This window comes from Zingiber officinale, chromosome 4A (genome assembly GCF_018446385.1).
Source record: "Zingiber officinale cultivar Zhangliang chromosome 4A, Zo_v1.1, whole genome shotgun sequence".
NCBI lineage: Eukaryota > Viridiplantae > Streptophyta > Magnoliopsida > Zingiberales > Zingiberaceae > Zingiber > Zingiber officinale.
Genome location: NC_055992.1, coordinates 109,946,758 through 109,973,269, shown reverse-complemented (window position 1 = coordinate 109,973,269; position 26,512 = coordinate 109,946,758). Strand labels below are relative to the sequence as shown.

The following is a 26,512-nucleotide window of genomic DNA, read 5'->3' as shown; positions in this document are numbered from 1 at the left end:
GGGTTTATAGATGCCGGACCGTCTCTCGATTTTTAACGACGGAGCTCGTCGGCGCGGATATTTATAGCCGGTCGGCGCGGCTCTCGATCTTTAACGACGGAGCTCGTCGGCGCGGATATTTATAGCCGGTCGGCGCGGCTCTCGATCTTTAACGATGAAGCTCGTCGGCGCGGATATTTATAGTCGGTCGGCGCGGCTCTCGATCTTTAACGACGGAGTTCGTCGAGCTTTTAGGCCTAATTTGGACAACGTTTACCTGGCCGAACGGCACAGGGTCTTCGGAATTGAGCCTCTGGCTCGTACAATATATCTCCGGCTGAGCAGCTCGGGGCCTTCGTTGTCGAGCGCTTGGCTCCGATAATTTACCTCCGGCCGAGCGGCACGGGGCCTTCGGATAACCAACCGTTCGGCTATGAACACAGAATGCCTTGGGAATAATTTGTTTCCTGCGATAAAAGGAGTACAGCTATTTTGAATTTACACAAAATAGAGCAAAAGCGCACCTATCACCCAGCTCTATATGGCTGAAGGTGATTTGCACTCCATGGCCGATCCAGCATCCGACCTTCCGCATCCTTGAGGTAATAAGCGCCCGAACGGAGCTTCTCGACCACTTCAAAGGGTCCTGCCCAGGGAGCTTCCAACTTGCCGACATCTCCGACCGGCTTGACTTTCTTCCAAACTAGGTCGCCTACTTGAAAGGCTCTGGGGATCACGCACCGGTTGTAGTTCTGTTTCATACGTTGCCGGTACGCCATCAGCCGGACGGACGCTTTAGCTCTTTCCTCTTCGACCAAGTCTAGCTCCATGCTCCTCCTTTCGGCGTTATCTTCATCATAATTTTGTACCCGAACGGACTCCACCCCAACTTCAATCGGGATGACTGCTTCGCCTCGACTATAGCGTCAAACTCTTCTTGTGAGAGTGCCACGGTATGTAGTCTTCCAGCCTCGTCCATTGCCTCTGCTCGGATGCAAGTGCGTTCCCACAGACGGCGCCAATTTGATCCTGTCCGAATCAGGAGTCAACGGACGCTGGGGATGTGGCGCTCCCTGCTGATCCTCGAGTGCTCCGGCGAACCTGCAACAAAACCGAGCCGGGGGGGTGTCCCTGCGATGGCCCTCCGACGCTCAAGTTAGGCGAAGGAATAAGAAAGTGGCTGAGAAAATGGAGACTTGTGTCTCTCCGGTTGAAGAAATGGAGACCTTATATAGACCTCTCGAAGGAGCCTGGGCACACCAATCGAAGCGATCACCTGCTTTCGACCATGCCTAGGTGTGGGCCTGTCAGAAGGGCATCCATAAGACCATACCGCTACTGTATCAACCTTTCTGTGACGTGATGGTGGGGCCTTTAATAATGCCATCTTGCGTACAGTCTAATCATCATGCCTTTGCTGACATATCATATTCCGAGCCGAGCGAATAGGCCGCTCGGCTAACCACTGTTCCCTCGCCACGATTCCGGCCGAGCGGACACCTCCGCTCGGCCCTTCTGTCCTCGGCCGAGCGGACACCTCCGCTCGGCCACTCGGCTCCGGTTCTTCTGCTTTGGCGTCGGAAACTCAAACCTTTGGCTGGGTAATCTCTGGTTTCGCTCGGACGGGACCCCATCTGTGGGTCCCCCATTCTTATCGCCGGATCAGAAAGTTTAAACATAAAATTAAAACTTCCTTATTTGTTTCCGGTAAGAAAAATTTTAAAATAAAATTTCTCTTTTAAATCCCTTCATGGTTGGTTATAAAAGGAAAGTTTTATAAATTAAAACCTCCCTTTTAAAACATATGGATGATTACAAAAAAGAAAGTTTTAACAAAAATTAAAGTCTTTCTCTAAACTACAAATAAGGAAAGATATCAAATCTTTCTCTTAATCCTTTGTAGAAAGATTTTAAGATTTTAAAACTTTCTTTTAAAAACATGTCTTCCATAAAAAGAAAGATTTCAAAATTTAAAACTTCTTTTAATCTTAATGTGTCTGGCCACCCTTGCTTGGGCTCCAAGCTAGGGCCGACCACAACTTGGCTCCCATCTTGGTTTGGTTTGGCCGACCCTAGCTTGGGCTCCAAGTTAGGCTTGGCCGACCACCAAGAGGTGGGTAAGAAGTTGGGTTTTGGTGGATACTTTATAAATAAGAGGCTACAATAGGGACCGAGAGGAGAAATTGGTTTTGGTCTCCCGATGAGCTTGAGCTTCCCGTGTTCGCTCCGAACACCCAACTCAAGCTCATCAATAATATCTCATTCCATTAAAGAGTTATTATTGCACTACCGCACCAATCTCATATTACTATATGGGCTCCTTTCTTATCATGAGTGTGTTAGTCTCCCTGTGTTTAAGATATAGAATGCCCACTAATTAAATGAGTTACTGACAATTCACTTAATTAATATCTAGTTCCAAGATTAGTACCACTCAACCTTATCATCATGTCGGACTAAGTCCACCTACAGGGTTTACATGACAATCCTTATGAGCTCCTTAAGGGGACATCATCAACCTAGATTACTAGGACACAGTTTCATTCTATAATCAACAACACACCATATAAATAATATCATTTTCCAACTTATCGGGCCTATTGATTTAACGAACTAAATCACACCCTTTGATAAATTAAAGAAATAAATATTAAGTATACGTGCTTGTTATTATATTATGATTAAGAGTACGCACTTCCATAATAATAGATGTTTTGTTCTTTAATATAATCAGTATAAAAAGAAACTACCTCAAATGATCCTGCTCAATACACTCATAGTGTACTAGTGTAATTTATTAGTCAAGATAAACTAATACCTAATTACACTACAACCACTCCAATGGTTTGTCCGATTTCATCTTGGTTGTGAGCAACTGTTTATAATTTATAAGGAACTGATAATATGAACTTCTGTGTGTCTCCTTACACCATGTTATCTACAATATAAATTAAACGGACAACTACACTTAACATAAATGTAAACGTTTGACCAATGTGATTCTTATTTCAAAATAATTGTTTACAAAAACTAGACTTTTAGTATACACTCTAACAACTTTGACATTAAATATATGACTAAATTAATGTGCAAATTAAAAACCAAAAAGGAAAATTAGAAAAAAAATAGAAATAAAAAGAAACTTAGCAAAATCTTACTTAATAGAGGAGCTTGATAAATTGAAAAATTGAAAATGCTAATTTAAAGAAACAAATAGAAAAATAAAAAATTTTGCATGCTTATATTCTAGATATTATCAAGGACTCGATTGGTATTTTAGATACCTAAGGGTTAAATTATAAAGTTATCATCAAAATATGTTCTTAAAAGATACTTAATCAATCTAATAGTAAGAAACTTATATTGGGTTCCCAAATCCTACTTAGAATATTTTTTTTTTTAAGTTACAGTTTGTAGAAAGAAAATTAAATATTTAATTTTTTAAAAGACTTTATCTAGAAGTAATTGTTATTCCAATATCCAAAAAGACCTAGTGCTTCGCCACAACCTGAAAGTCAATTATTGAAATGAATGTTTAATATACTAACTGTTAAATAGTTAACTATTATAAATTTTTTTTTGCCCAATCTAAAAATATTTGTTAATTACTCAAAAAGGTAGTTTTTAAAATTAAAGTATTTTTGAAATTTATTTTCAGCTTAAGTTAACTCCTTTGTGTAAAATTTTATATCTACTTTATATATTTCTATTTAACCCCTATTAAAATCTTGAAAATGTTTCAATACTTAAATTTTATTTCAAAATTTGTTTATACTTTATTAAAGTCTAGATTTTGTCAAAATTTAGACTTTCATGATTTACTAGATAATCATTATTATATTATTTTCCCTTAGACTTTGTTTTAGACGGACTTCCAAGTCATTTTAAAGTACCCTATTTTTTAATATGATTAAAGGGAGAGAAGTAAGATTAAGTATAGGGAAAGGGTAAATTTATTTTATTTTACTCTTATTTATGTCTGATTTACCCTAACTTAACTTGGGTTGCTCACATCAAAAAGGGAGAGATTGTAAATATCCCGTGGTAGTTTTGATGTGATCAATTAAGTCAAGTTAGGTCCTATTATATTTTGATGCATTGTGTCTAAGTGTGCAAGAATTTATGAGCACAGGAGGTCGAGCGAAAGAGCCAGCTAACGAGAAGGACGACACAGGAGAGAGTCGACGGGCTTGATATGTCTGAGGGACGAGGTGTTGCGGAAGAGTATGCTGGAGGACAAGAAGAAGGTGCGAGAAGTTGGAGCGGAAGGTTGCTCAAAAAGGCCGGAAGATTGGTTCGGGTGAACCCTATTCCGGATGGTCAAAATAGCCAAGCGAGTGGAACCGGAGCGAAAGACCTGAACCCAAGCGAGCGGAAGACCCGAACCAAAATGTTAATAGGATATTGACTTTTTGGGTCCGAACGTCCGGAACCAAAATTCTATCAAATCGTGACATGGCGTGATCCGTTGCGACAAGGATAAAATTCTATCCACGTTCAGGCACCTGGAAGGGTTCCAAGTGCCCCGATCAGGACTATAAATACAGCTTTGATCTTAAAAGTTAAACAACAATACTTGCAATCAATTTTCTTTCTATTTAACTTTGTTATTGAGTATTTCAACTGGTGTAAGAGATTTCTCCATCTGAAGGAGACTTTTAATAAGCTTTACTTGTATTGGATTAACAATCACTTAGATTGTAACCAAGTAAACAAGCTTTCTAGTATGAATAGTAAATTGGAATAAATTTTTACCGGAGGCATGTCTTTGAAAAAACTCCTCCCATTTGAAAAAAGTCCTTTCATTTATTTAACAATCGACTATAAATTAATTTTATAATTTATTTTTTTATATAATATAAAGACACACGAAGAAAATCATCTTCTACTATGGAATAGCAAATTAATGAATGAGACACTTCGCACACTATTTTTTTTAATTAATAAATCAAATATTATTTTTCTAAAATATTCCTTTGTCATGCTCTTGTCAGTCCTCCATCCGCCTTCCTCCCCTTTCTGCCCAACCAACAGCCGGGAATTTACAACCAAGCTGCTGAGTGATTTGCTGGCCGAGAAGAAAGCACAACTAGCTCGACCATAGCTTTATGATCATGCAGCTGCAAAAAGCTGACCATGAAATCGCGATCGCGTAATCGCAAAAAGTATTTTACCAAATTGATGCTTAATTTGATAATTTAAAAATAAAATACATAATCTAAATATAAAATAAAAACCTCAAGTTATTACCATTAACACTGACTTCAAAATCTCAATATTTTATTGTTACCTGCCCTCGTCTTCCAAGTGCACTGGACCAAACTAGAAGTTATCATGTTTCCAATAAGCTTCGGTTCTGCTGCTCGGGCCTCTACGGCATGGCATGACATGACAAGCGTCATTCGACCACCACAGGTCCACCCAAGCAACGCGGTCCCCAAAGGTGTTGCATAAAACCGCACTAGAATTGGTCCACGCGGGTCCACAAAAACCGTTCCACTCTCCATATTCTATTCGTCAAATAGCCATCATTAATGTGCTAAACGGATAGACTCAGCTCTCTCTTCTCTCCCAAACATAAATGCCTTAAGATTCCAAAACAAATGGCACCCAAAATAAAGAGCAAAATAAATAAGCAAATAGCTTTCATGGAAGAGTCCGCGGATTAATGCAATGAGGCTACAACCGACAAAGCGACACCGTCGCCGTGGAAATCAAAAGAAATGTAAATAAACTAAAACGTACACCACTACTCTTCACCGGCTGTGTTCCCTTCACCATCATGCATCGTCAACACTGGCCACTCATAAGTCGTCTATCACATGATCACACTCATGAGCAGGCAGGTGAAATGATTCATCACAATAAACACAGAACGGCGAATTAAACAACTGGAATCAGATAGATATTCAGAGAGAATTATAAGAAACTGTACGTCGATCGAAGAGAAAAAGAAGAAAAACTATGTAAAAATTCTCTCTTAATTTGTTTCGCCTAATAATCGGAATTGGGTCGACTAAAATTGGTAACTAGATCGTCCAATTCCAGATCTTGATACGGAGTTTCACCTTGCACCTGGCGGTTCCGGTACTGGAAGCGGCGGTGGCGTTGCCCCTCGTGACGGACGCCTCAATCCCGGAGCACGATGCTCGGATCCCGATGCGGGACGACCTGAAGCTACCGATTTTAACCCCGGCCTTGGTGTCGATCTCGATCTCCAGTGGGTACCGCTTCCTGTTCCTCAGATCCGCCGCCTCCGTCGGGTCCAGGCTCCGCCCAGAGCTAGAAACGTTGACCTTGATTACCGTGGTGTTCTCAGTGTCTTGGACGAAGCCCCGGATCGTTCCCTCGCCGATCGTGATCCCTCCTGACGCGGCGGAGACGGCGACGTCGCCGTAGTCAAAGGAGAGCTTCCGATTGGGGTTGCGGGCTGTGACGGATAGATCGAGGCGGGAGGTCAGGAGATCAGAAGAGGAAACGTTGAGGGAGGCGAGGCGAAGGGAGGAGACGCTGAAGGAGGGGCGCTGGGGGCGGTAGATGACGTAGAAGACTCCGGCAGCGATCGCGGCGAGGAAGACAAGGGCGATGAGGAAGAGGGTGAGCCAGAGGCAGAAGACGCAGCAGCAGCCGCGACGGCGGCGCCTCCGCGGGGGCGGTGGATGGGGGCGGTAGGGCGGGCGGTACTGCACGGGTGGGCCCGCCTTGCTTGGGGGTAAGGCAGGGCGGGGGGCGCCGCCGTTGGCGACGGCGGAGCCGTTCTCGTTAACGGCGCGGGGAGCTGTGGCGTTGGGCGGCCGAGACGCTTCCATCGCACTCCTCTCTCTCTCTCGCTCACACCCACACACACAAGGAATCACTGAACAACAGAAGTACACCGGAAGCTATTGAGTATTGACTACCCTCTCCCTCTCTGTCGTCACTCTTACTAGTGGAAGCTATAGATCAGGATTCACGAGCGCATGAGAATCGTCGGATGGAGATCCCACAGGTGAAAGGGTGCGGTATGGTCACCGCCGATCCGGATTAGGGAAGGCGTGTGAGAGGAGGAAAGCAGAGAAAAGGTTGCGTCGCCCTTGGCGTTGGGGGGTGAGACACCTCACCTCGTGGGTGGGGGCGTCATTAGTTGGCCTTAGTTGTCCATTATTGTCTGTTTTGAGCATTCGTCGTCGTTAGGCAATTTTTTAATATCACAAAATATATCTCCTTAATTTATATTTATTTTGACTGCCTGGATTGTTGTTTTTGATCATTTGTAGAGATTGCACTTGAGAAATTTGTAACATGAGCGACCAAAATAGAGCGGCGGTTGGTAGTTTTTGACTTCAGAAAACAAAATATGTATTGACCTATCTGCAGAGATGTCACACAACCCTTGGATGAAATTAATAGAATGGATGGCATTGTGGGCTTTGCCGGTTTCTTCACGATGAGAGGTAAACTTCTACAGCCCCGACGGAACCAGGATACGATTGACAGACGGTTTTCGAGATTGTTGACAACGGCTAACGTGGGAAAAACAGGTAATTTAACTTATGATTCAAGACTTTTTTTTCCTAGCTAGTGTGTGTGTGTGTTTTTTTTTTTATGAAAAGGAATGGGATTAATCCAAATAAAACTAAGTTGAAAACATTCACAACGGGAATTTAAAGGGGGAAACACTAACACGGATTTGAAAAATATGAAGCATTTTATTTAATCTAGTTTGACATTTGTTCTGATATAGATATATAAATCAGCACACTAATAGTCCTAGCGATTGACACGGTTAATAATTACATGGATGATTATTCAAAATAGATTTTGAGAATCTTGTACAAAATGATCCGTGAGTGCTTAACTTAGCCCATACAAAATCGCTGTAGTAGGATAAAAATATCCCGTGAGTTATTTAGTCAAGAGATGCAGAATCAACGTTATTACTTTTTCTCTAATAAATCAGTACACTTATCGAGCTTAACATATGATCTGATATATATATATATATATATATATATGAAAATATTACCCTACAATACACATCCATGCGGATCGGTGCGGTGGGTCGATCCACTGATCGATTCAGCCCCGCTGGATTGATCGGTGGATCGATCCAGCAGGTGCGAGAAGACGAAGCGGGGCTGAATCCCGCTGAATCGATCAGTGGATCGATCCAGCAGGTGCGAGAAGACGAAGCGGCCCAGAATCGACTGCGACACTAGCAGATGTAGCGCCGCCGATTCTGGCCGCGATCCGGCCAGAATCCGATCGCGGCCGGATTCTGGCCGGATCGCGACCGGATTCCGGCCAGATGGCGGTCGGAATCCGGCCGTTTCGTGGCCAAAATCGACCGAGACGCTAGCCTGAGTCGATCTAAAAAAAATTAGGTTCGGATTATGTATTTTCAAGTTCGGGTCGGGTTTGGATTGAAGTATTTTTGAATAGAAAATTTTCAGGTCGGGTCGAGTTTGGGTTGACTTGGATTGACCTAAATATAGGGTTTAGTGATTTTTTTACGAGTAAATTGAATTTTATTTTAAAAATTACGATATTTTTATGTATATTAATATCAGTGTTAGTATGATAATGATGGAGTATTAAGATAAAAGTAAAGAATTATAGGACAAATAGTAAAAAAAGAAAGTAATTTTGAATCAAGTTTCGGGTTATCTAAGTCAGGTTCAGGTTGGTCAGGTTCGAGTTCAGATTTAGGGATTTTGGGTTGAATTCAGGTTTGGGTTGGATTCGGGTCGGGTTCATGTTGGATTTTTTTTTAAAAAATTTAACCCGACCCAACCCACCTGAATTGACATCTTTAAGCGAAGGCATATTAAAGAGCTACGTAAAGGAGCCTGAGTACAATTCAATAGTGGAGGGGAAGTTTATTGATCCCATCTGGAAGCTGAGTCGGATGGAAGTGCTGATGATGAGGGTAAGAATGTTGACGGGAGAAGTCCCAGGCCTGAGACCTGTGGAGAAAAGAGTGGGGCGATTGTCGATGGTATCCGCGAATCTGCAAACACCACAGACCAAGTACCTGAGAGTGTTAGAGCGAAAATCAGGGAAGAGATCTCTAGCGTAGGCTCTTGGGCGCTCAAATCAGAAAGAGGCCAAGCGAAAAAAATGTGAAATTCGTGCGTGCCTGGCCAACAGAAAGGACCTCCATTGTTATACTGTCTTTCGTAACTTCCACAATCATTAGACATCAAAGAATGTCGAGTGTCAGGACATGTCGGGTGATAGAGGATGCACGACGAATTCCCATTGGGTGGAGGAAGGTTTCGCTTCATGTATATGACAGAGCTTTAAAATATTCCCTGACAAACAACCATTACTCTCTGACAAATGGTTGTGATTCCATGACAATGTTGTCTACTCGCGATAGTCCGTTCTGTTAGGATATATACTAAAAGTCTAGCTTTTGGTATAAACATTTATCTAGAAATAAGAATCACATTGGTCAAATGTCTACATTTATGATAAATGTAGTTGTTCAGTTAATTTATATTGTAGATAACATGGTGTGTGGTGTCACACACAGAGGATCATGTTATCAGTACCTTATAAATTATAAACAGTAGCTCACGACCAAGATGGAAAGGAACAAACCATTGGAAGGTCGCAGTGTAATTAGGTATTAGTTTATCTTAACTATATAATTACACTAGTACACTTAGAGTGTATTGAGTAGGACCATTAGAGGTCGGTTCTTTTATACTGACTTTATAAAGGAACAAAGACCTGAGTAATTATGGAAGTGTGTGCTCTTAATCCTAATATAATAACAAGCACATATATTTGATATTTATTTCTTTAATTTATCAATGGGTGAGATTTAGTTCGATAAATCAATAAGCCCGATAAATTGGGAAATGATATCACTTATAGTGTGTGTTGTTGATTATAGAAGGAAACTGTGTCCTAGTAATTTAGGTTGAGAATGTCCCCAAGAGGAGCTCATAAGGATTGTCATGTTAAACCCTGCAGGTGGACTTAGTCCGACATGACGATAAGATTGAGTGGTACTACTCTTGGACTAAGATATTAATTAAATGAGTTGTCAGTAACTCACTTAATTAGTGGACATTCGACATCTTAAACATAGGGAGACTAACACACTCATAATAAGAAGGAGCCCAAAATGTAATTTGGGATTGGTGCGGTAGTTCAATAATAGTTTTCTAGTGGAATGAATTATTATTGATAAAATTAAGTTGTGTGTTCGGGGCGAACACGGGATGCTTAATTTTATCGGGAGATCAAAACCAATTCCTCCTCTCGGTCCCTATCGTAGCCTCTTATTTATAGAGTACTATACTCACCTATACACACCTTCGTACCCACTTTATAGGGGCCAGCCAAGCTAGCTTGGAGACCAAGTTAGGGCCGACCATGGCTTGGCTCATGAGAGCTCTAAGGTGGCCGGCCCTTGCTTGGTGTCCAAGCTAGGTGGGCCGACCACATTATAAATAAAAGGGATATTTATTTTTTAAAATATTTTCTGATGTGGAAGACATAATTTAAAAGAAAGTTTTAAAATTAAAAATTTCCTTTTATAGCTTTCTATAAAAGTTTAAGAGAAGGGATTTATCTCTTTCCTTATTTGTAAATTAAGAGGATGATTTTAATTTTAGCAAAAACTTTCAAATTATCCACATGTTGAAAGAAAAATTTAAATTATAAAAGTTTCCTTTTATAACATCAACCATGAAGGGATTTTTGAAGAGAAATTTTATTTTTAAAATTTCCGGAAACAAATTAGGAAGTTTTAATTTGTTGATTGAAACTTGCCTAATTTGCTCTTCATTGATATGGCCGGCCATGTATGAGGAATAAAGAAATTTTATTTAATTTTTCTTTATTAATTCATATAAAGGAAAGTTAAGGAAATTTTATTGTAACTAAGTTTCCTTAATTACCAAGACTAAGGATTATAAAAGAAGAGGTAGAGGAACCTTCATGGGTGAACAACCTCTATTATTTTCTCCCTCTTTTTCCTTGGTGTTGTGGCCGGCCATCCTCTCTCCCTCTCTTCCTCTTTGTGGTGGTCGAAACCCTTCCTCCCTTGGAGCTTTTGTGGTGGCCGGATATTACTTGGAGAAGAAGAAGAAGAAGGAGAGAAAGCTTGCATCCCTTGGAGCTTAGTTGGTGAAAGAAGTTCTTCATCCTTGGATTTTTGGTGCTTGGCCGAAACTTGAAGGAAGAAGAAGAAGGTGCAAGGTGATCCTCATCTTGGAAGATCGTTGTCCACACAACGTCCGAGGTTAGAAGAGGAATACGGTAGAAGATCAAGAGGTCTTTCTAAAAAAGGTATAACTAGTATTTTTCCTTTCCACATCATACTAGTTATTTTTGAAAATAATACCAAATACAAGAGACATGCGATTCTAGTATTTCGAATTTGTTTTCGATGTTATGTTCTTTGTTTTTCTTTTCCTTGTGATTTGATTGTTCTTTTTGGTTGACCTAAAGTTATTTAAGGAAATTAAATATTAATTTTCCTTAAAAGGCTTTGTCTAGTCGGTGGTGGTTGTTCCCATATCCAAGAAGGCCATATGCCTCGCCACGTCAGTACTGGGAGCCAATTTTAGAAACTAATATTTAATGAAATTAATAACCTAGGTGATTTGGATCAAACGTGTTAAGTTCCGCAGGAGATCTAAGTCTAAACCTAAAAGAACAAATAAATTAAATTTAGGATCAAACGTGTTAAGTTTCGCAGGCGATCCAAGTTTAATTTAAAAGAACACATGGTAGCTAGGAAAAGGTTCAGACCTTTGTACAAAATTTTTGTACAGTGAAACCATTAGGTTTTCCGAGTAGCAACCAACACGTTCGACATTATGCAAGTTGGGTGTAGACTAGGAGCCATGCAAGGTAGAATAGTATCCGCCCGGCGTGGAGCTGGTTGGGCATAGGCTGAAAGCTATGCTTAGGAGAAATGAAGGGACTGAGTCTTAGGGTTCGACAGGTGAATAGTCGGTCGAAAAACAACTGGGAACCATGCTATGAGGGGACTAAGCCCTTGGGATCCGATCAACATGTAGCTGACCGGGAGTAAACTGGGCGGTGCCTAGGAGAGATGAGGGGACTGAGTCCTGGAGTCCGATTGACATGGAGCCGACAGGATTAAATTGGGAATCAGGTTATGAAGGGACTGAGTCCTTGGATCCAACCTGCTTTGAGCCTGTTGGTGGAAAAATTAGGAATCATGCCACGAGGGGGCTGAGCCCTTGAGTTCAATCGGCTTTAAGTAGACTGGGAGAAACTGGGAATCATGTCATGAGGGGACTGAGCCCTTGAGTCCAACTAGCTTTGAGTCAGCCGGGAGAACACTGGAAACTATACCATGAGGAGACTAAATCCTTGGGTCCACTCGGTTTTAAGTCGGCAAGATGAAACTGGGAATCACACCATGAGGAGACTGAGCTCTTAGATCCAACTGACTTTGAACCGACCGAGAAAAAACGGAAGATCGTATCATGAGAAGACTGAGTTCTTGAGGTCCGGACGATTTGTTTGATATATCGTACTCCAGAAGAATGTCTTCCTCCTCTTCTTAGGCATCGTCCCTACTTTTGCTACTTTCCTTCGATGGCGGCCTGCTTTGCGACCCATGCACCATCTGTTGCAGCATGTGGTGGCGCAGCCATGCGAAGCACTTTACCATGAGATCGGGTCTACAATTGTCACTAGGAACACTTAAAGTAACACTGGTGAACAAGGAACAACAGCGATCAATGGTTGATCCTTCAACCTCACCCACTCCAGGAGTTTTAGATTTTCAATAGCCTTGGCGGGATTACATAGAATGGCACAATGGTGATAACAGAGCTCTAAGTACTTCATCATGCCTCAGCCAAATGCATGAGATTTACACAAATATACTCAGGTAACATCATACGGGACGACTAACACATTCTTATCCATATAATTTTGTAGATCAATTAGACAATCATGAATAAAACATGACGGGACGACTAACACAGTAATATTGTTGGGACGACAATTTATTATAATGTGAAAAGAAGCGGCCGGAAACAATCTTCTCTACTTTGGTCATACTAGACTCCTACGGATGACGGTACTCGATGTAGTCGGTGTGGAAGGTTGAAAGATCAACTGCAAACCATTTTAATTTGACGTGGAGTCGAAAAAAAATGTTTATTATAAGATTGAGGGTGGTTATTGGATAAGCACCTCATGTGAATACTGTAGCAGTGTGGATGACCGACCCTTAAACAAAGCTGCGAGATAATAAATTATGCGTGAGGCCACTGCAAACCTAGCCATACCTTTCGCCATCCCCCTTTGTCGCTTGCGCAACATCCATCTCACATGTGCGCCAATCGCCACGCATGCTCAATTTGCTGATCTTAAAGCACCTTCCTCTGCACTTCCCTGTCCTCCCCTCAATAATTACCAACACTCTGCCTGCCTGGCTTCTTCTCTCTTTCCCCCCTCCGGTAGCTGTGTTGATCCAAGACGGAAAAACGAGTTCACGATGGCGATGGAGGAATCGTGGCCGTCCATGATATGGAGCTCCGTCCGCAGTTGGTTCACCCCAACCGTTCTGTTCCTCCTCATCAACCTCGTCATCGGCACCATCGTGCTCACCTCCAGTAGCCGCCGCCGCAGCCATCGCCGCCCACACGAGGACGAAACAGCCGTTGCGCCTCACGAACTCCCGCCTCTCGTTCGTGGCCCCTCCGCCGCCCTCGAGCGCCTGCGCTCGCTGGGCCTCCACCGTTTCCGCTCCGGCGAGTTCCCCTTTGACGCGGTGGCGCCCATCCCCGAGTCGGCCCTCCCGCAGCCGCTCGCCCGCGGGCCCTCCGCGCTCCTCGACCGTCTCCGGTCGATCGGACTCAACCGCTTCCGCTCGGGTGAGATCCCTTTCGATGCATTACCCATCCCCGAGTCCGATCCGCCTCCGGCGCAGACGACGGATTGTATTACGGTGTGCGAGGACGACGATAACGTCCCCGATCGCAAAAGTCGCCACTACGAGCGGATTCGGTCGGACTCTGCAGGGAAAGAAGAAGCCGCTGGGATAAAGCTGGCGGAACGGATGAAGAAATCTGCGAGCGCCAGCTCGGCGTTCGGTCGATTCGAGGAGGCCGAGATCGTTCGACGGCCAGCGGCCTCGAAGAGCGGGCGGGGCTCGGCGGTGGCGGAGGAAGAGGTGGAGGTAGATGCGAGGGCGGACGATTTCATTAACCGGTTCCGGCAACAGCTCCAACTGCAACGGCTGGATTCCATTATGAGGTACAAGGATATGCTCAATCGTAGCAAATGAAATGAAAATATGAAATGACTCAAGAGAAAACGGTGGAAACCTTGTTCTTTTCAATTTTAATTTAATCAAATAATAAAACCGTGTTCCCAAACTCAGGACCCTACATTTTGATTTTGTAATTGAAATTTTTATTTTTTATGAAATTGTAATTGAGATTATTATTCGCTAAGATATTTGCTTGAGCACGTGATCATGGATAGGATCAAGCGCCTGTGTTAATTAATTTATTAGAGGTCGTCTTCACATGAACCAATGAGATGGCGTCGTGGTTTAGTCGGTGGCGTTGATTCGGACCAGTGAGATGTCGACGCTCGGACCATTCAGGTTGCATTGCTGACCAATCAATCTTTGGATTGTTTTTTAAACAACGAAGAGAGAAGATGCTGGACGGTACTATCGAATACGCTCTTTTACCATACAATACCCAAGTTCTGACATGAGAACGGGAGAAACATGATTACCGAATTAATCATATCGTTTGGAAAGTTCCTCTTAATTAATGTTTTTTTCTTTGCCTTAATTTTTCTATTTTTTCTGAGAATAAGTGGCGTTATTTATCTGTTGCGTATTATCAAATTCGAAATTATCCTTTAGGACAATCTTATCCAAATAATTGATGATCATTATCTAGTTTTAGCTTATTCAAATAGAGATTTTGTCTAACAAAATACCGGGATTCTGAAAAAACACACACTTTGAAGCAGACACATGTTCAGATGGAAATATAGTTAATATTTTCAGGGTGATTATTCTATTTTTTTATTGGATATAAAATATCTCGTTGAGTACCTAATCTTCTATTGCAAATGGTCGTTGTGTTAAGGCAAAATACCTTCATAATTTATTTGTCTATATCTAATCAGGAGACCAGTAATACTGAGCGGCTTAGGACGAACGTTTTTATATTTTACTCCAATGTAGAAAAGTGGGCTACCAAGCAAAACACAAAGAATATAAAGAGACTTCAAGATTATGGTGCAACGGTTAAGATCTTCTAGTGATTAATCAGACATCTAAAATTTGATTTTCATCTGTAGTGTACTGTTTGAACTTTTCTCCAGTGAAATTACAAGTCTAAAAACGCTGACTATCTAGATGGACCACCCAAATGCTTCCCAATTTACTTTAATAGTCAGTGAAAAATTTCCATGAGACCGTATTGTTACCTCCATGATTAATCAATTTGAAGACTCTTGTATATTCTATGTTCCATATAAGGTGGACTACCATTCTCTCTGTGTTAGAAGGCCAAATTATAACAGGCTTGGTTTTGTTTGGGGGAGAAAGATTTGAGAGGAAGGAGTTGGGGAGTACCAGAGAAGGGCAGGCGATAAAAACATCTATTTACCCGATAGGAAGGAAAATTGATGAAGCAAATTACTGGATCGAATGAAGGGCTTAGTGACAAGGCAGATCGTAGGTTAGAGGGGTTGGGATTGGATCTGACATGATCACTGTGAGGGGCCCTAGTTGACATCAATGTGATTACAGGAACGGGTTAGGGTCTGCAAGCTGGTGGGGAGGCGGAGGGTCAGCACTGATATCATTGGGGAAGGATCAAAAGAATAGAAAGAATAGATACTACATGAATATGAAAAATAAATCATAGGAAGGAATAGGTATTATTATTACCACAAATAAGTTAAGACAACCCCTGAATGCATAATTATGGATATAAAAAGATTCACTTGTCATATGATTGTAAACCAGAAAGTAATCCAGGTTTGAATCAAGTTCCAGGGAATTGGTTGTAAATAGAATATGCACATCACTTATAATTTGGGTATGAGCACAAACTAAAAAGATGTAGATTCTTCAGAAGTTAAAACTTGCTAGAAATGAACCAGCACAAGCAAGCAGTAACTTACTGATCTGGGTCTGTGATTAGTTCAGACCATGCGATATTTGGGAACGATGAAGGCGAACAAAGAACATAGCATTAGTAACATTCCATTGGAGTTCACATATTTGGAGGAAGTTCATCGCCACGGTAAACCCTCCAAGGTCCCCAGTAGAACTTGGGCCTCATGATGGGCACAGCTTCACCCGGATGCTCCTCCCAATACTCCTGCTCGAGTTACCAAATAAGCATCAAGTGTTTCTTCTAATATGGTTAAGCAGCATTGAGAATTTAGTTTCTTCTGTTAAAAGGATGAAAAAACCACTTTAATTATGCATACATTTGCGATTTAAGCCCATTGGTGCTTTGAAAATCAACTTGCATGGCTAAAAATAGCAGCATGTAGTGGGCATACTGTTGGACAAAATAATTTATTGTCAAAAATTTTAAGAATTAATTAAATTTAAATACATCAAATTAAATTCAACATATTTATCGAGATAATCTAAGTAAATAATTTCATACTGCTAACAGGGACTGATTTCTACAAAATACTGGATGCAGAGTCCATATTATTTGAGCGAGCTAAGTGACCGAGCGAGCAGACCGAGTGAACTGAACGACCGAGCGATCGAGCGAGTGAGTGTTCAGCCGAGCGGATTGAACAAGCGGCCGAGCAAGTGACCGACCGATCAAGCATGCAACCGACGAACGAAGAAGCCAAGCGAGTGTGCGACCGGATGGGAGAACCGGGCGGTCAGGTAGAGAGGTCGAGTCGCTAAGGGAACTAAGAGGTCGACCGAGCTGCGGTCGGACGGGCGTGCGATCGAATGAACGTAGAGGTCATACGAGCTGCGGCCGGCCGGGTGTGTAGCCGAGCGTAGAAGAGGTCGGGCGAATAGAAGGCTGAGTGAACGAGCATACAGCCGACCGGAGGAAAAGGCCGACCGAGTTAGCGGCCGAGCGAACACAAAGTTCGAGCGGGCGGATGGACCGAGGCCTGCAAGGATCGCAGTTTCCTTGAAACAGATTCGCCCCACCTCTAGCTTTGCTTTGAGGTTTCAATGAGTCTTCTATTCTCACCAAACACTTTTACCTTTTGTCTGTAGTCACAGTCTCCTTATATAGGAGCTCAATGCATCGGTTACACCCTTAAATCAAATGTTGGTTATTTTACTTGAGCAAATTTTGCCCTGATCGGTCTGCACATAGGTCTTGCTCGCACACGAGTGTAATTCGCGTCCTGAATTTGCACCTCCTGCATACCCACGCATGAAAGAGAGCCCCTCCGCATGCATTTATTCACATCATCAAAGTATCTGAATCAATATAAACCAACCAAAATACCTTAAAACTCTCAATGTGGTATTAAGTTTCATTCACAATGAAACTTTTTTCCTTTTTCACCTCTTCTCCATTCACATATATTCAACAATGTAACCCTAAGTTATTCCAAAATCAAGGTAAGAGAGACCTGTTGATGATCTTAGGTTGGAGGAAATTTGAATATCAAATATTTATCCAAACATTATACCAGTAAACCAGCTTGTGACAAGCTATATTATGTGTCAATTGTCACCGTGCAAGGTTTGCAAATCAGCTTATAGGGTCCAAACCCATACAAGCAAAATTAAGGTGTAAATATGGAATCCTTCCACTAACAATTTGACCAAAAACCAAATAAAAGCAAGATAATTCAGCATAAAAGAAGGGCCAAACATGATAGCAAGGCTTACCAAATTAGTAGTCATAAAAATACAAAGGATAACCCCAGTGTAGAAGGCAGCAACGTAGATTGAGATTAGAGGCGTGAAGGTCAGTCGTTTCCCATTTGTAGAACTGTCGGTCAGCATACATTCCCCATAACCTGCTGGCCATCTATAACCAAAAATAAGGTAAATATGCGTGAACAAGATTTTAATATTATCTTATCGCCTTTAAAAAAGCCTTTAAACTTGTAATCGATTATATAAATTAATTTAAACTTAATAGGAATGGTAAATGATACGGTGCATGATAGGAGGGCCGGATGGTTAACGTGGTCAGAAGTCAAGTCCACGGGACGTTCAGAAATCAAGTCCACAAGGTGGTCAGAAATTAAGCCGACGTGTCGGTCAGAAGTCATGCCCACGTGGTGGTCAAAAGTCCGGCCTACGTGGTGATCAAAGGTCCAGGTTACAGGATGACCCCAGTCGAGCATAAGTGATATTCAGGGGTTAGGCCTACATGGCGAGTAGAAACTCGGAAGGTAAGACATACAGTTCAGGATACGTGGACCAAAGATGTACAGATTGGGATATGCGAACCAAAGACATACAGGTCGGGATACGTGGACCAAAGACGTACAGGTCGAGATACACGAACTAAAGACGTACAGATCAGGATATGTGGACTAAGACTTATAGGTCGGGATTTACAAGACGAGATACGCAGAATAGGATACGTGGACCAAAGACGTACAGGTCGAGATACACGGACCAAAGACATACAGGTTGAGATACACGGACCAAAGACGTACAAGTCAGGATTTACAGAACGAGATAGACAGAACAGGATGCGCGGACCAAGACGTGCAGGTCAAGATATGCGGATTAAGGCTTACAGGTCGGGATTTACAGGATAAGATACACAGAACAGGATACGCGGACTAAGACGTACAGGTCCGGATATGCGGACTAAGGCTTACAAGTTGGACTTACAAGATAAGACTCGTAGAACAGGATACGCGGACCAAGACATACAGGTTAGGATAAAATACAGAACAAGGTCGTGCATACGGGACGAGATTTAAGGAACGATAAGCGAAGGCCTCGATTAGCAGGGCGGTAGGTGCAGGTCTGGATCTAGATAGACCGAATGGCAAATGCAGGGCGGGACGTACAGATCTGGATTTACGGGATAACACACATAAGCCAGGGAATGCGCTAGGAAATGCAGGTCTGTACCTACAGGTCAAGATTTGTAGGTACGAGGATCGAGTCTAAGGTTAACATACCGGGGCGAGCATACACTATACGACTTAACAGACTGGGGTGAACATACACTATACGACAATCAAGGCAGGGAATCGTAACAACCCATCAGAGAATAATTACCGCATGTCAGGGAATATGCTAACGGTCTAGGGCTCATTGCCCACCGATTCCTCCTTAAGCCTATAGGAAGATGCCATGTGTCATTCACCGCCAGATAAATCCTGACACTCATCAGATTCCAGAAGTATCCACTGTCATATAAAAAGAGAGGTTTTGTCTCTACGCAGGTACGCTCACTCGTATTTTCACATTCGTGCTTTACTTTTCGTCATTTTTACTGTGCTTCTGGGGAAAAAGTACCTGACTTAAACGTCGGAGGGCCTGACTCGGGGACTTTTTCCCTGGTTCTTGGTCTCTAACGTGAGGGTGACTTGTCTGAGTGTGTGCAGAGCCCTTGCCTCATCGCCCCAGTCATCACTCCTCGTCATCCACGCCTCAGAGCCCTAACCTTTCCAGGAGACACCAGGTCAACCAGGCGTCTCAACGATTTTCCGTCAACCTCGAGGATAGCATAGCCAGCCTCCGTCCGACTCAGCTTCCGGACGGGATCAGTAAACATTCATTGGACGAGAAATTTGCCCAAAATCAGCCAAAGACTATCTAGAAGAAAAGACATGAGCCTCATAGCTGCTGGTCGTTTATTAAAGATGAGAACACAATCACAATATGTGCCAATACAAATGGCAGCGATCAGATATAACCATTTTGTAGCAAATATATTGATGCGGTCAAAATCTGCTTCTGCAAGGCTCTAGATCTCCTGGCCTGCTGCACCACTTAAGTTAGGGTTCTTGCTAGTAGAGCCTCTTCTGTTTTGCACCGAGGCTGGTCTCCAGCAGCAATCCGCCACAGCTAAGAATGCCTCCATTATGAGATATATATCAATAGTCTTGCACCCAAACTAACCTCCAACAGTAGTACAATGCAGCTGAACATGCTCCTTCTATTTTGCACCGATGCTAGCCTCTACACCAGTCCACCATCGCTAAGCAAGTTGTCGATCTAAGATGCCAACACAAATCAGCGGAGGCCGACAGTGCCAATTTTACCCCTCTAATGCTTGAGTCAGCACAAAACTAGAAATAGAATTTGTCTTCTCTAATGGATGAGCGTATGTTGGAAAATAAAGAGTCTTCTGCTAGGGGAGAGCTATAGCAAGCTGCGATAGTAGGTGCCTTCCCTTGAGGAAGGGCTTTTTGGTGAACCAAGGAGGAAAAATAAGAACAGTGGTTGATATGTGTTAGAGTGTATACTAAAAGCCTAGTTTTTGTAAACATTTGTTTTGAAATAAAGAATCACATTGGTCAAAAATGTCTACATTTATGCTAAGTGTAGTTGTTCAATTAATTTATATTGTAGATAATATGATGTGTGATGTCACACATAGAAGATCATGTTATCGGTTCTTTATAAATTATAAACAGTAGCTCGCAACTAAGATGGAAAGGAACAAACCATTGAAATAGTCGTAGTGTAATTAGGTATTAGTTTATCTTGACTAATAAATTACACTAGTACACTCTAAGTGTATTGAGCAGGACCATTTAAGGTAAGTTCTTTTTATACTGACTTAATAAAAGAACAAGACCTTAGTTATTATGGAAGTGTGTGCTCTTAATCCTAATATAATAACAAACACATATATTTAGTATTTATTTCTTTGACTTATCAAAGGGTGAGATTTAGCTAGATAAATTAATAGGCCCCATAAGTTGGGAAATGATATAACTTATAGTGTGTATTGTTGATTATAGAAGAAACTATGTCCTAGTAATCTAGGTTGATAATGTCCCCAAGAGGGGCTCATAAGGATTGTCATGTTAAACCCTGCAGGTGGACTTAGTTCGATATGACGATAAGGTTGAGTGGTACTACTCTTGGACTAAGATATTAATTAAAGAGAGTTGTCAGTAACTCATTTAATTAGTGGACATTCGACATCTTAAACACAGGGAGACTAACACACTCATAATAAGAAGGAGCCCAAAATATAATTTGAGATTGGTGCCGTAGTTCAATAATAATTCTTTAGTGGTATGAATTATTATTGATGTAATTAAGTTGGGTGTTCGGGGTGAACACGGGAAGCTTAATTTCATCGGGAGACCAAAACTAATTCCTCCTTTCGGTCCCTATCATAGCCTCTTATTTATAAAGTATTATACCCACCTATACCCACCTTTTTACCCATCCTAAGGTGGCCGGCCAAGCAAGCTTGGAACCCAAGCTTTGGTCGGCCAAGCAAATTGGATGAGCCAAGTTGTGTGGCCGACCCTAGCTTGAACCCAAGCTTGGTGTGGTCGGCCACATCAAATTAAAAGGTTTTTTATTTTTTAAAAAATCTTTTCTTATGTGGATATCATGGTTTTAAAAGAGAGAGTTTAAAATTTAAATCTTTCTTTTTATAGTTTTCTACAAAAGATTAAGTGAAAGATTTGATATCTTTCCTTATTTGTAGTTAAAAGGAAGATTTTAATTTTTTGATAAAACTTTCCTTTTTTGTAACCATGTTCATGATTTAAAAAGAGAGTTTTAAAATTAAATATTTTCTTTTCTAAGTTTCTACAAAAGATTAAGAAAAGATTTGATATCTTTTCTTATTTGTAGATTGAGAGGAAGATTTTAATTTTAAAAGATAACTTTCCTTTTTGGAAATCATCCACATGTTTTAAAAGAGAGATTTTAATTTATAAAATTCCTTTTATAACCAACCATGAAGGGAAAAATTATTAGAGAAATTTTTATTTTAAAATTTTTGGAAACAAATTAGGAAGTTTTAATTTTGTGTTAAAACTTTCCTTGCTTGGAGCTATGAGGTGGCCGACCTTATGAATTTAAGAAAAGAAAATTAGTTTTAATTAATTAAATTTTCCTTTTCATGACAAAGAAAATAAGGAAGTATTTATTTAAATTTTTCTTATTTTCCAAGACCAAGGATTATAAAAGAGGGGGTAGGGGTGCCTTTATGGAAAATAACTCTATTCTATTCTCCTCCTCTTTTCCTTGGTGTGGCTGGCCCTTCTTATTTCCCCTTCTCCTTTTTCTTTCTTCTCCATGGTCGAACCTCTTCATCCTTGGGAGCTTGGAAGGTGGTTGAATCTTGCTTGGAGAAGAAGGAGAGAAAGGATATTTTGTTTCTAGCATCCCTTGGAGCTTGGTGGTGGTGGTCGAACCTCACACTCTTGGAGTTTTTTGTGGTGGCCGAAACTAGCTTGGAGAAGAAGGAGCTTGGGTGGTTCTCGTCTCGGTAGATCATCACCCACACAACGTCTAGGATAAGAATAGGAATACGGTAAAAGATCAAGAGGTCGTTGCATACAAAGAAAGGTATAACTAGTAATTGTTTTCCGCATCATACTAGTTTTTCTTTGTATGAATTCCAAACACAAGAGGCATATAATTCTATGTTTCGAATTTGTGATTCGAGTTTGTGTTTTTTTTATTTTTCAAATTTGTGATTCTATTGTTCCTTTGGTTAAACCTAGGGTTATATAAGGAAATTAAATATTAGATTTCATTGAAAGGCTTTGTCTAGGAAGTGGTGGTTGCTCCCATATCTAAGAAGGCCTAGTGCCTCACCATGTTTAACCTGGAAGCCGATTCTGAAATTAATATTTAATTGAATTTATAACGTAGGCGGATTTGGATCAATAATGTTAAGCATCGTTTGCGATCCAAGTCTAAACTATTAAGAATAGATAAATTAAATTTGAAATTAATAATGTTAAGTTCCATATACGATTCTGAATTTAATTTCTATAGAACACAATAGGTTATTAGGATAGGTTCGACACTTGTACAAAATTTTTGTACAGTGGAAACAGTACGATCTTCCTAGGACTAACCAACAATTGGTATCAGAGCTAGGGTTTATCTCTGTGTGTTTAGTTTTCAATTTAATTATGCACATGTCATACATAATTTAGGCAGGATAATAGTAGGATGTGCTAACTCAGTGTTTTCAGGCTCCAACTATTTTGGCTCATAGATATTGTGTGTGATTGGACCCTTGGACATGTCTGTTAGAGTGTATACTGAAAGTCTAAGCTTTTGTAAACATTTATCTTGAATAAAGAATCACATTTGGTCAAATTATCTACATTTGTTTGTAGTTGTTCAATTAATTTATATTGTAGATAACATAGTATGTGGTGTCACATACAGAAGATGATGTTATCAGTACCTTATAAATTATAAATAGTAGCTCACGACCAAAATGGAAAGGAACAAACCATTGAAAGGTCGTAGTGTATTAAGAATTAGTTTATCTTAACTATGTAATTACACTAGTACACTTAGAGTGTATTGAGTAGGACCATTAGAGGTCGTTTCTTTTATACTGATTTTATAAAGGAATAAAGATCTCAGTTATTGTGGAAGTGTGTGATCTTAATCCTAATATAATAACAAGCACATATATTTGATATTTATTTCTTTAATTTATCAATGGGTGAGATTTAGTTCGATAAATCAATACGTCCGATAAGTTGCGAAATGATATCACTTATAGTGTGTGTTGTTGATTATAGAAGGAAACTGTGTCCTAGTGATCTAGGTTGATAATGTCCCCAAGAATAGCTCATAAGGATTGTCATGTTAAACCCTGCAGGTGGACTTAGTCCGACATGACGATAAGGTTGAGTGGTACTATTCTTGGACTAAGATATTAATTAAATGAGTTGTCAGTAACTCACTTAATTAGTGGACATTCGACATCTTAAACACAGGGAGACTAACACACTCATAATAAGAAGGAGCCCAAAAATATAATTTGGGATTGGTGCGGTAGTTCAATAATAGTTCTCTAGTGGAATGAATTATTATTGATAAACTTAAGTTGTGTGTTTGAGGCGAATATGGGATGCTTAATTTTATCGGGAGACCAAAACCAATTCCTCCTCTTGGTCCCTATTATTGGTTGCTACTCGGAAAATCTAATGGTTCCACTGTACAAAAATTTTGTACAAAGGTCTGAACCTTTTCCTAGCTACCATGTGTTCTTTTAAATTAAACTTGGATCGTCTGCGGAACTTAACACATTTGATCCAAAGTTTAATCTATTTGTTTTTTTAGGTTTAGACTCGGATCTCCTGCGGAACTTAACACGTTCGATCCAAATCACCTAGGTTATTAATTTCATTAAATATTAGTTTCCAAAATTGGCTTCCAGTACTGACGTGGCGAGGCACATGACCTTCTTGGATATGAGAACAACCACCACCGACTAGACAAAACCTTTTAAGGAAAGTTAATATTTAATTTCCTTAAATAACTTTAGGTCAACCGAAAAGAACAATCAAATCACAAGGAAAAGAAAAAACAAAAAAAAACACAACATCGAAAACAAATTCGAAATACTAGAATCATATGCCTCTTGTATTTGGTATTATTTCCAAAAATAACTAGTATGATGCGGAAAGGAAAAATACTAGTTATACCTTTTAGAAAAACCTCTTGATCTTCTACTATATTCCTCTTCTAATCTCGGATGTTGTGTGGGCAACGATCTTCCGAGATGAGAACCACCAAACCACCTTCTTCTTCTTTCCTTCAAGTTTCGGCCAAGCAAGACTTTCAAAGGAAGAAGATCCTTTTCCACCAACCAATCTCTAAGGGATGCAAGCTTTCTCTCCTTCTTCTCCAAGCTAAGATCCGGCCACCACTTGATCTCCAAGAGAAAATAAGGTTTCGGCCACAAAGATGGAGAGAAGAGAAAGGGAAGGGCCGGCCACACCAAAGAAGAAAAGAGGGAGAAAAATAATAGAGTTGTTCACCATGAAGCCTCCTCTACCCCCTCTTTTATAATCCTTGGTCTTGGCAAATAAGGAAACTTTAATAAAAACTTCCTTAATTCTTTTTCCATTGAAAAGGAAAATTTATTTAATTAAAAACAAATTTTCTTTTCAATTTACAATGGCCGACCACACTATAAAATCTCCAAGCAAATAAAATTTTAAACACAAATTAAAACTTCCTTATTTGCTTCCGGAAATTTATAAAAATTTCTCTAATAATTTTTATCCCTTCATGATTGGTTTATAAAAAGGAAATTTAATAAATTAAAATATTTCTTTTAAACATGTGGATAAAAAGAAAGTTATCTCTGAAAATTAAAATCTCTTTCAATGTACAAATAAGGAAAGATATCAAATCTTTTCTTAATCTTTTGTAGAAACTTATAAAAGAGAATATTTAATTTTTAAACTCTCTTTTAAATCATGAACATATTTAAAAAGGAAATTTTTTACGAAAATTAAAATCAACCTTTTAATCTACAAATAAGGAAAGAGATTTTAACTCTTTTCTTAATCTTTTGTAGAATCTTATAAAAGGAAAGATTTAAATTTTTAAACTCTCTTTTAAATCATGTTATCCAAATAAGAAAAATTTTAAAAATAAAAATCCTTTTATTTAAATTTGGGCCGGCCACACCAAGCTTGAACCCAGGCTAGGGCCGGCCACCTTGAAGCACCCATGAACCAAACTTTGGTCGGCCCCTATGGGATGGGTAAGAAGGTGGGTATAGGTGGATATAGTACTCTATAATTAAGAGGCTATGATAGGGACCGAAAGGAGGGATTGGTTTTGGTCTCCCGATAAAATTAAGCATCCCGTGTTCGCCCCGAACACACAACTTAATTTTATCAATAATAATTCATTCCACTAGAGAACTATTATTGAACTACCGCACCAATCCCAAATTACATTTTGGGCTCCTTCTTATTATGAGTGTGTTAGTCTCCCTGTGTTTAAGATGTCGAATATCCACTAATTAAGTGAGTTACTGACAACTCATTTAATTAATATCTTAGTCCAAGAGTAGTACCACTCAACTTCATCATCATGTCGGACTAAGTCCACCTGCAGGGTTTAACATGACAATCCTTATGAGCTCCTCTTGGGGACATTCTCAACCTAGATCACTAGGACACAGTTTCCTTCTATAATCAACAACGCACACTATAAGTGATATCATTTCCCAACTTATCGGGCTTATTGATTTATCGAACTAAATCTCACCCATTGATAAATTAAAGAAATAAATATCAAATATATGTGCTTGTTATTATATTAGGATTAAGAGCACACACTTCCATAATAACTGAGGTCTTTATTCCTTTATAAAGTCAGTATAAAAGAAACGACCTCTAATGGTCCTACTCAATATACTCTAAGTGTACTAGTGTAATTATATAGTTAAGATAAACTAATACCTAATTACACTACGACCTTCCAATGGTTTGTTCCTTTCCATCATGGTCATGAGCTACTGTATATAATTTATAAGGTACTGATAACATGATACTCTGTGTGTGACACCACACACCATATTATCTACAATATAAATTAATTGAACAACTACATTTATCATAAATATAGACATTT

General features: G+C 40.3%; 3 protein-coding genes across 3 annotated transcripts; 1 reads left to right on the top strand and 2 right to left on the bottom strand.

Moving 5' to 3' along the window:
• Positions 1–5,862: 5,862 nt before the first annotated feature.
• Positions 5,863–6,908, bottom strand: LOC121970556 (NDR1/HIN1-like protein 13). The gene has a single exon (XM_042521342.1). It carries the CDS (start codon positions 6,786–6,788, stop codon positions 6,009–6,011), a length of 780 nt encoding a protein of 259 aa, XP_042377276.1. The 5' UTR covers positions 6,789–6,908; the 3' UTR covers positions 5,863–6,008.
• A 6,311-nt stretch (positions 6,909–13,219) lies between these two features.
• LOC121972609 (pathogen-associated molecular patterns-induced protein A70-like) lies at positions 13,220–14,251 on the top strand. The gene has a single exon (XM_042524263.1). It carries the CDS (start codon positions 13,220–13,222, stop codon positions 14,249–14,251), a length of 1,032 nt encoding a protein of 343 aa, XP_042380197.1.
• A 1,960-nt stretch (positions 14,252–16,211) lies between these two features.
• LOC121972608 (uncharacterized protein At4g29660) lies at positions 16,212–17,969 on the bottom strand. Its single transcript, XM_042524262.1, has 3 exons — positions 17,851–17,969; positions 17,317–17,410; positions 16,212–16,319 (listed from the first exon to the last, which is right to left on the bottom strand). Exons 1-3 carry the CDS (start codon positions 17,967–17,969, stop codon positions 16,212–16,214), a joined length of 321 nt encoding a protein of 106 aa, XP_042380196.1.
• Between the last annotated feature and the right edge of the window lie 8,543 nt (positions 17,970–26,512).

Coding starts and splice junctions, on each gene's coding strand:
- LOC121970556 (XM_042521342.1), bottom strand. CDS start 6,788: ATGGAAGCGTCTCGGCCGCCCAACGCCACAGCTCCCCGCGCCGTTAAC.
- LOC121972609 (XM_042524263.1), top strand. CDS start 13,220: ATGCGTGAGGCCACTGCAAACCTAGCCATACCTTTCGCCATCCCCCTT.
- LOC121972608 (XM_042524262.1), bottom strand. CDS start 17,969: ATGGCCAGCAGGTTATGGGGAATGTATGCTGACCGACAGTTCTACAAA. Junction 17,411..17,850: donor CTACACTGGGGTTATCCTTT/GTATTTTTATGA, acceptor ATATTGATTCAG/ATACTTTGATGATGTGAATA. Junction 16,320..17,316: donor AGGACGCGAATTACACTCGT/GTGCGAGCAAGA, acceptor TAACTCGAGCAG/GAGTATTGGGAGGAGCATCC.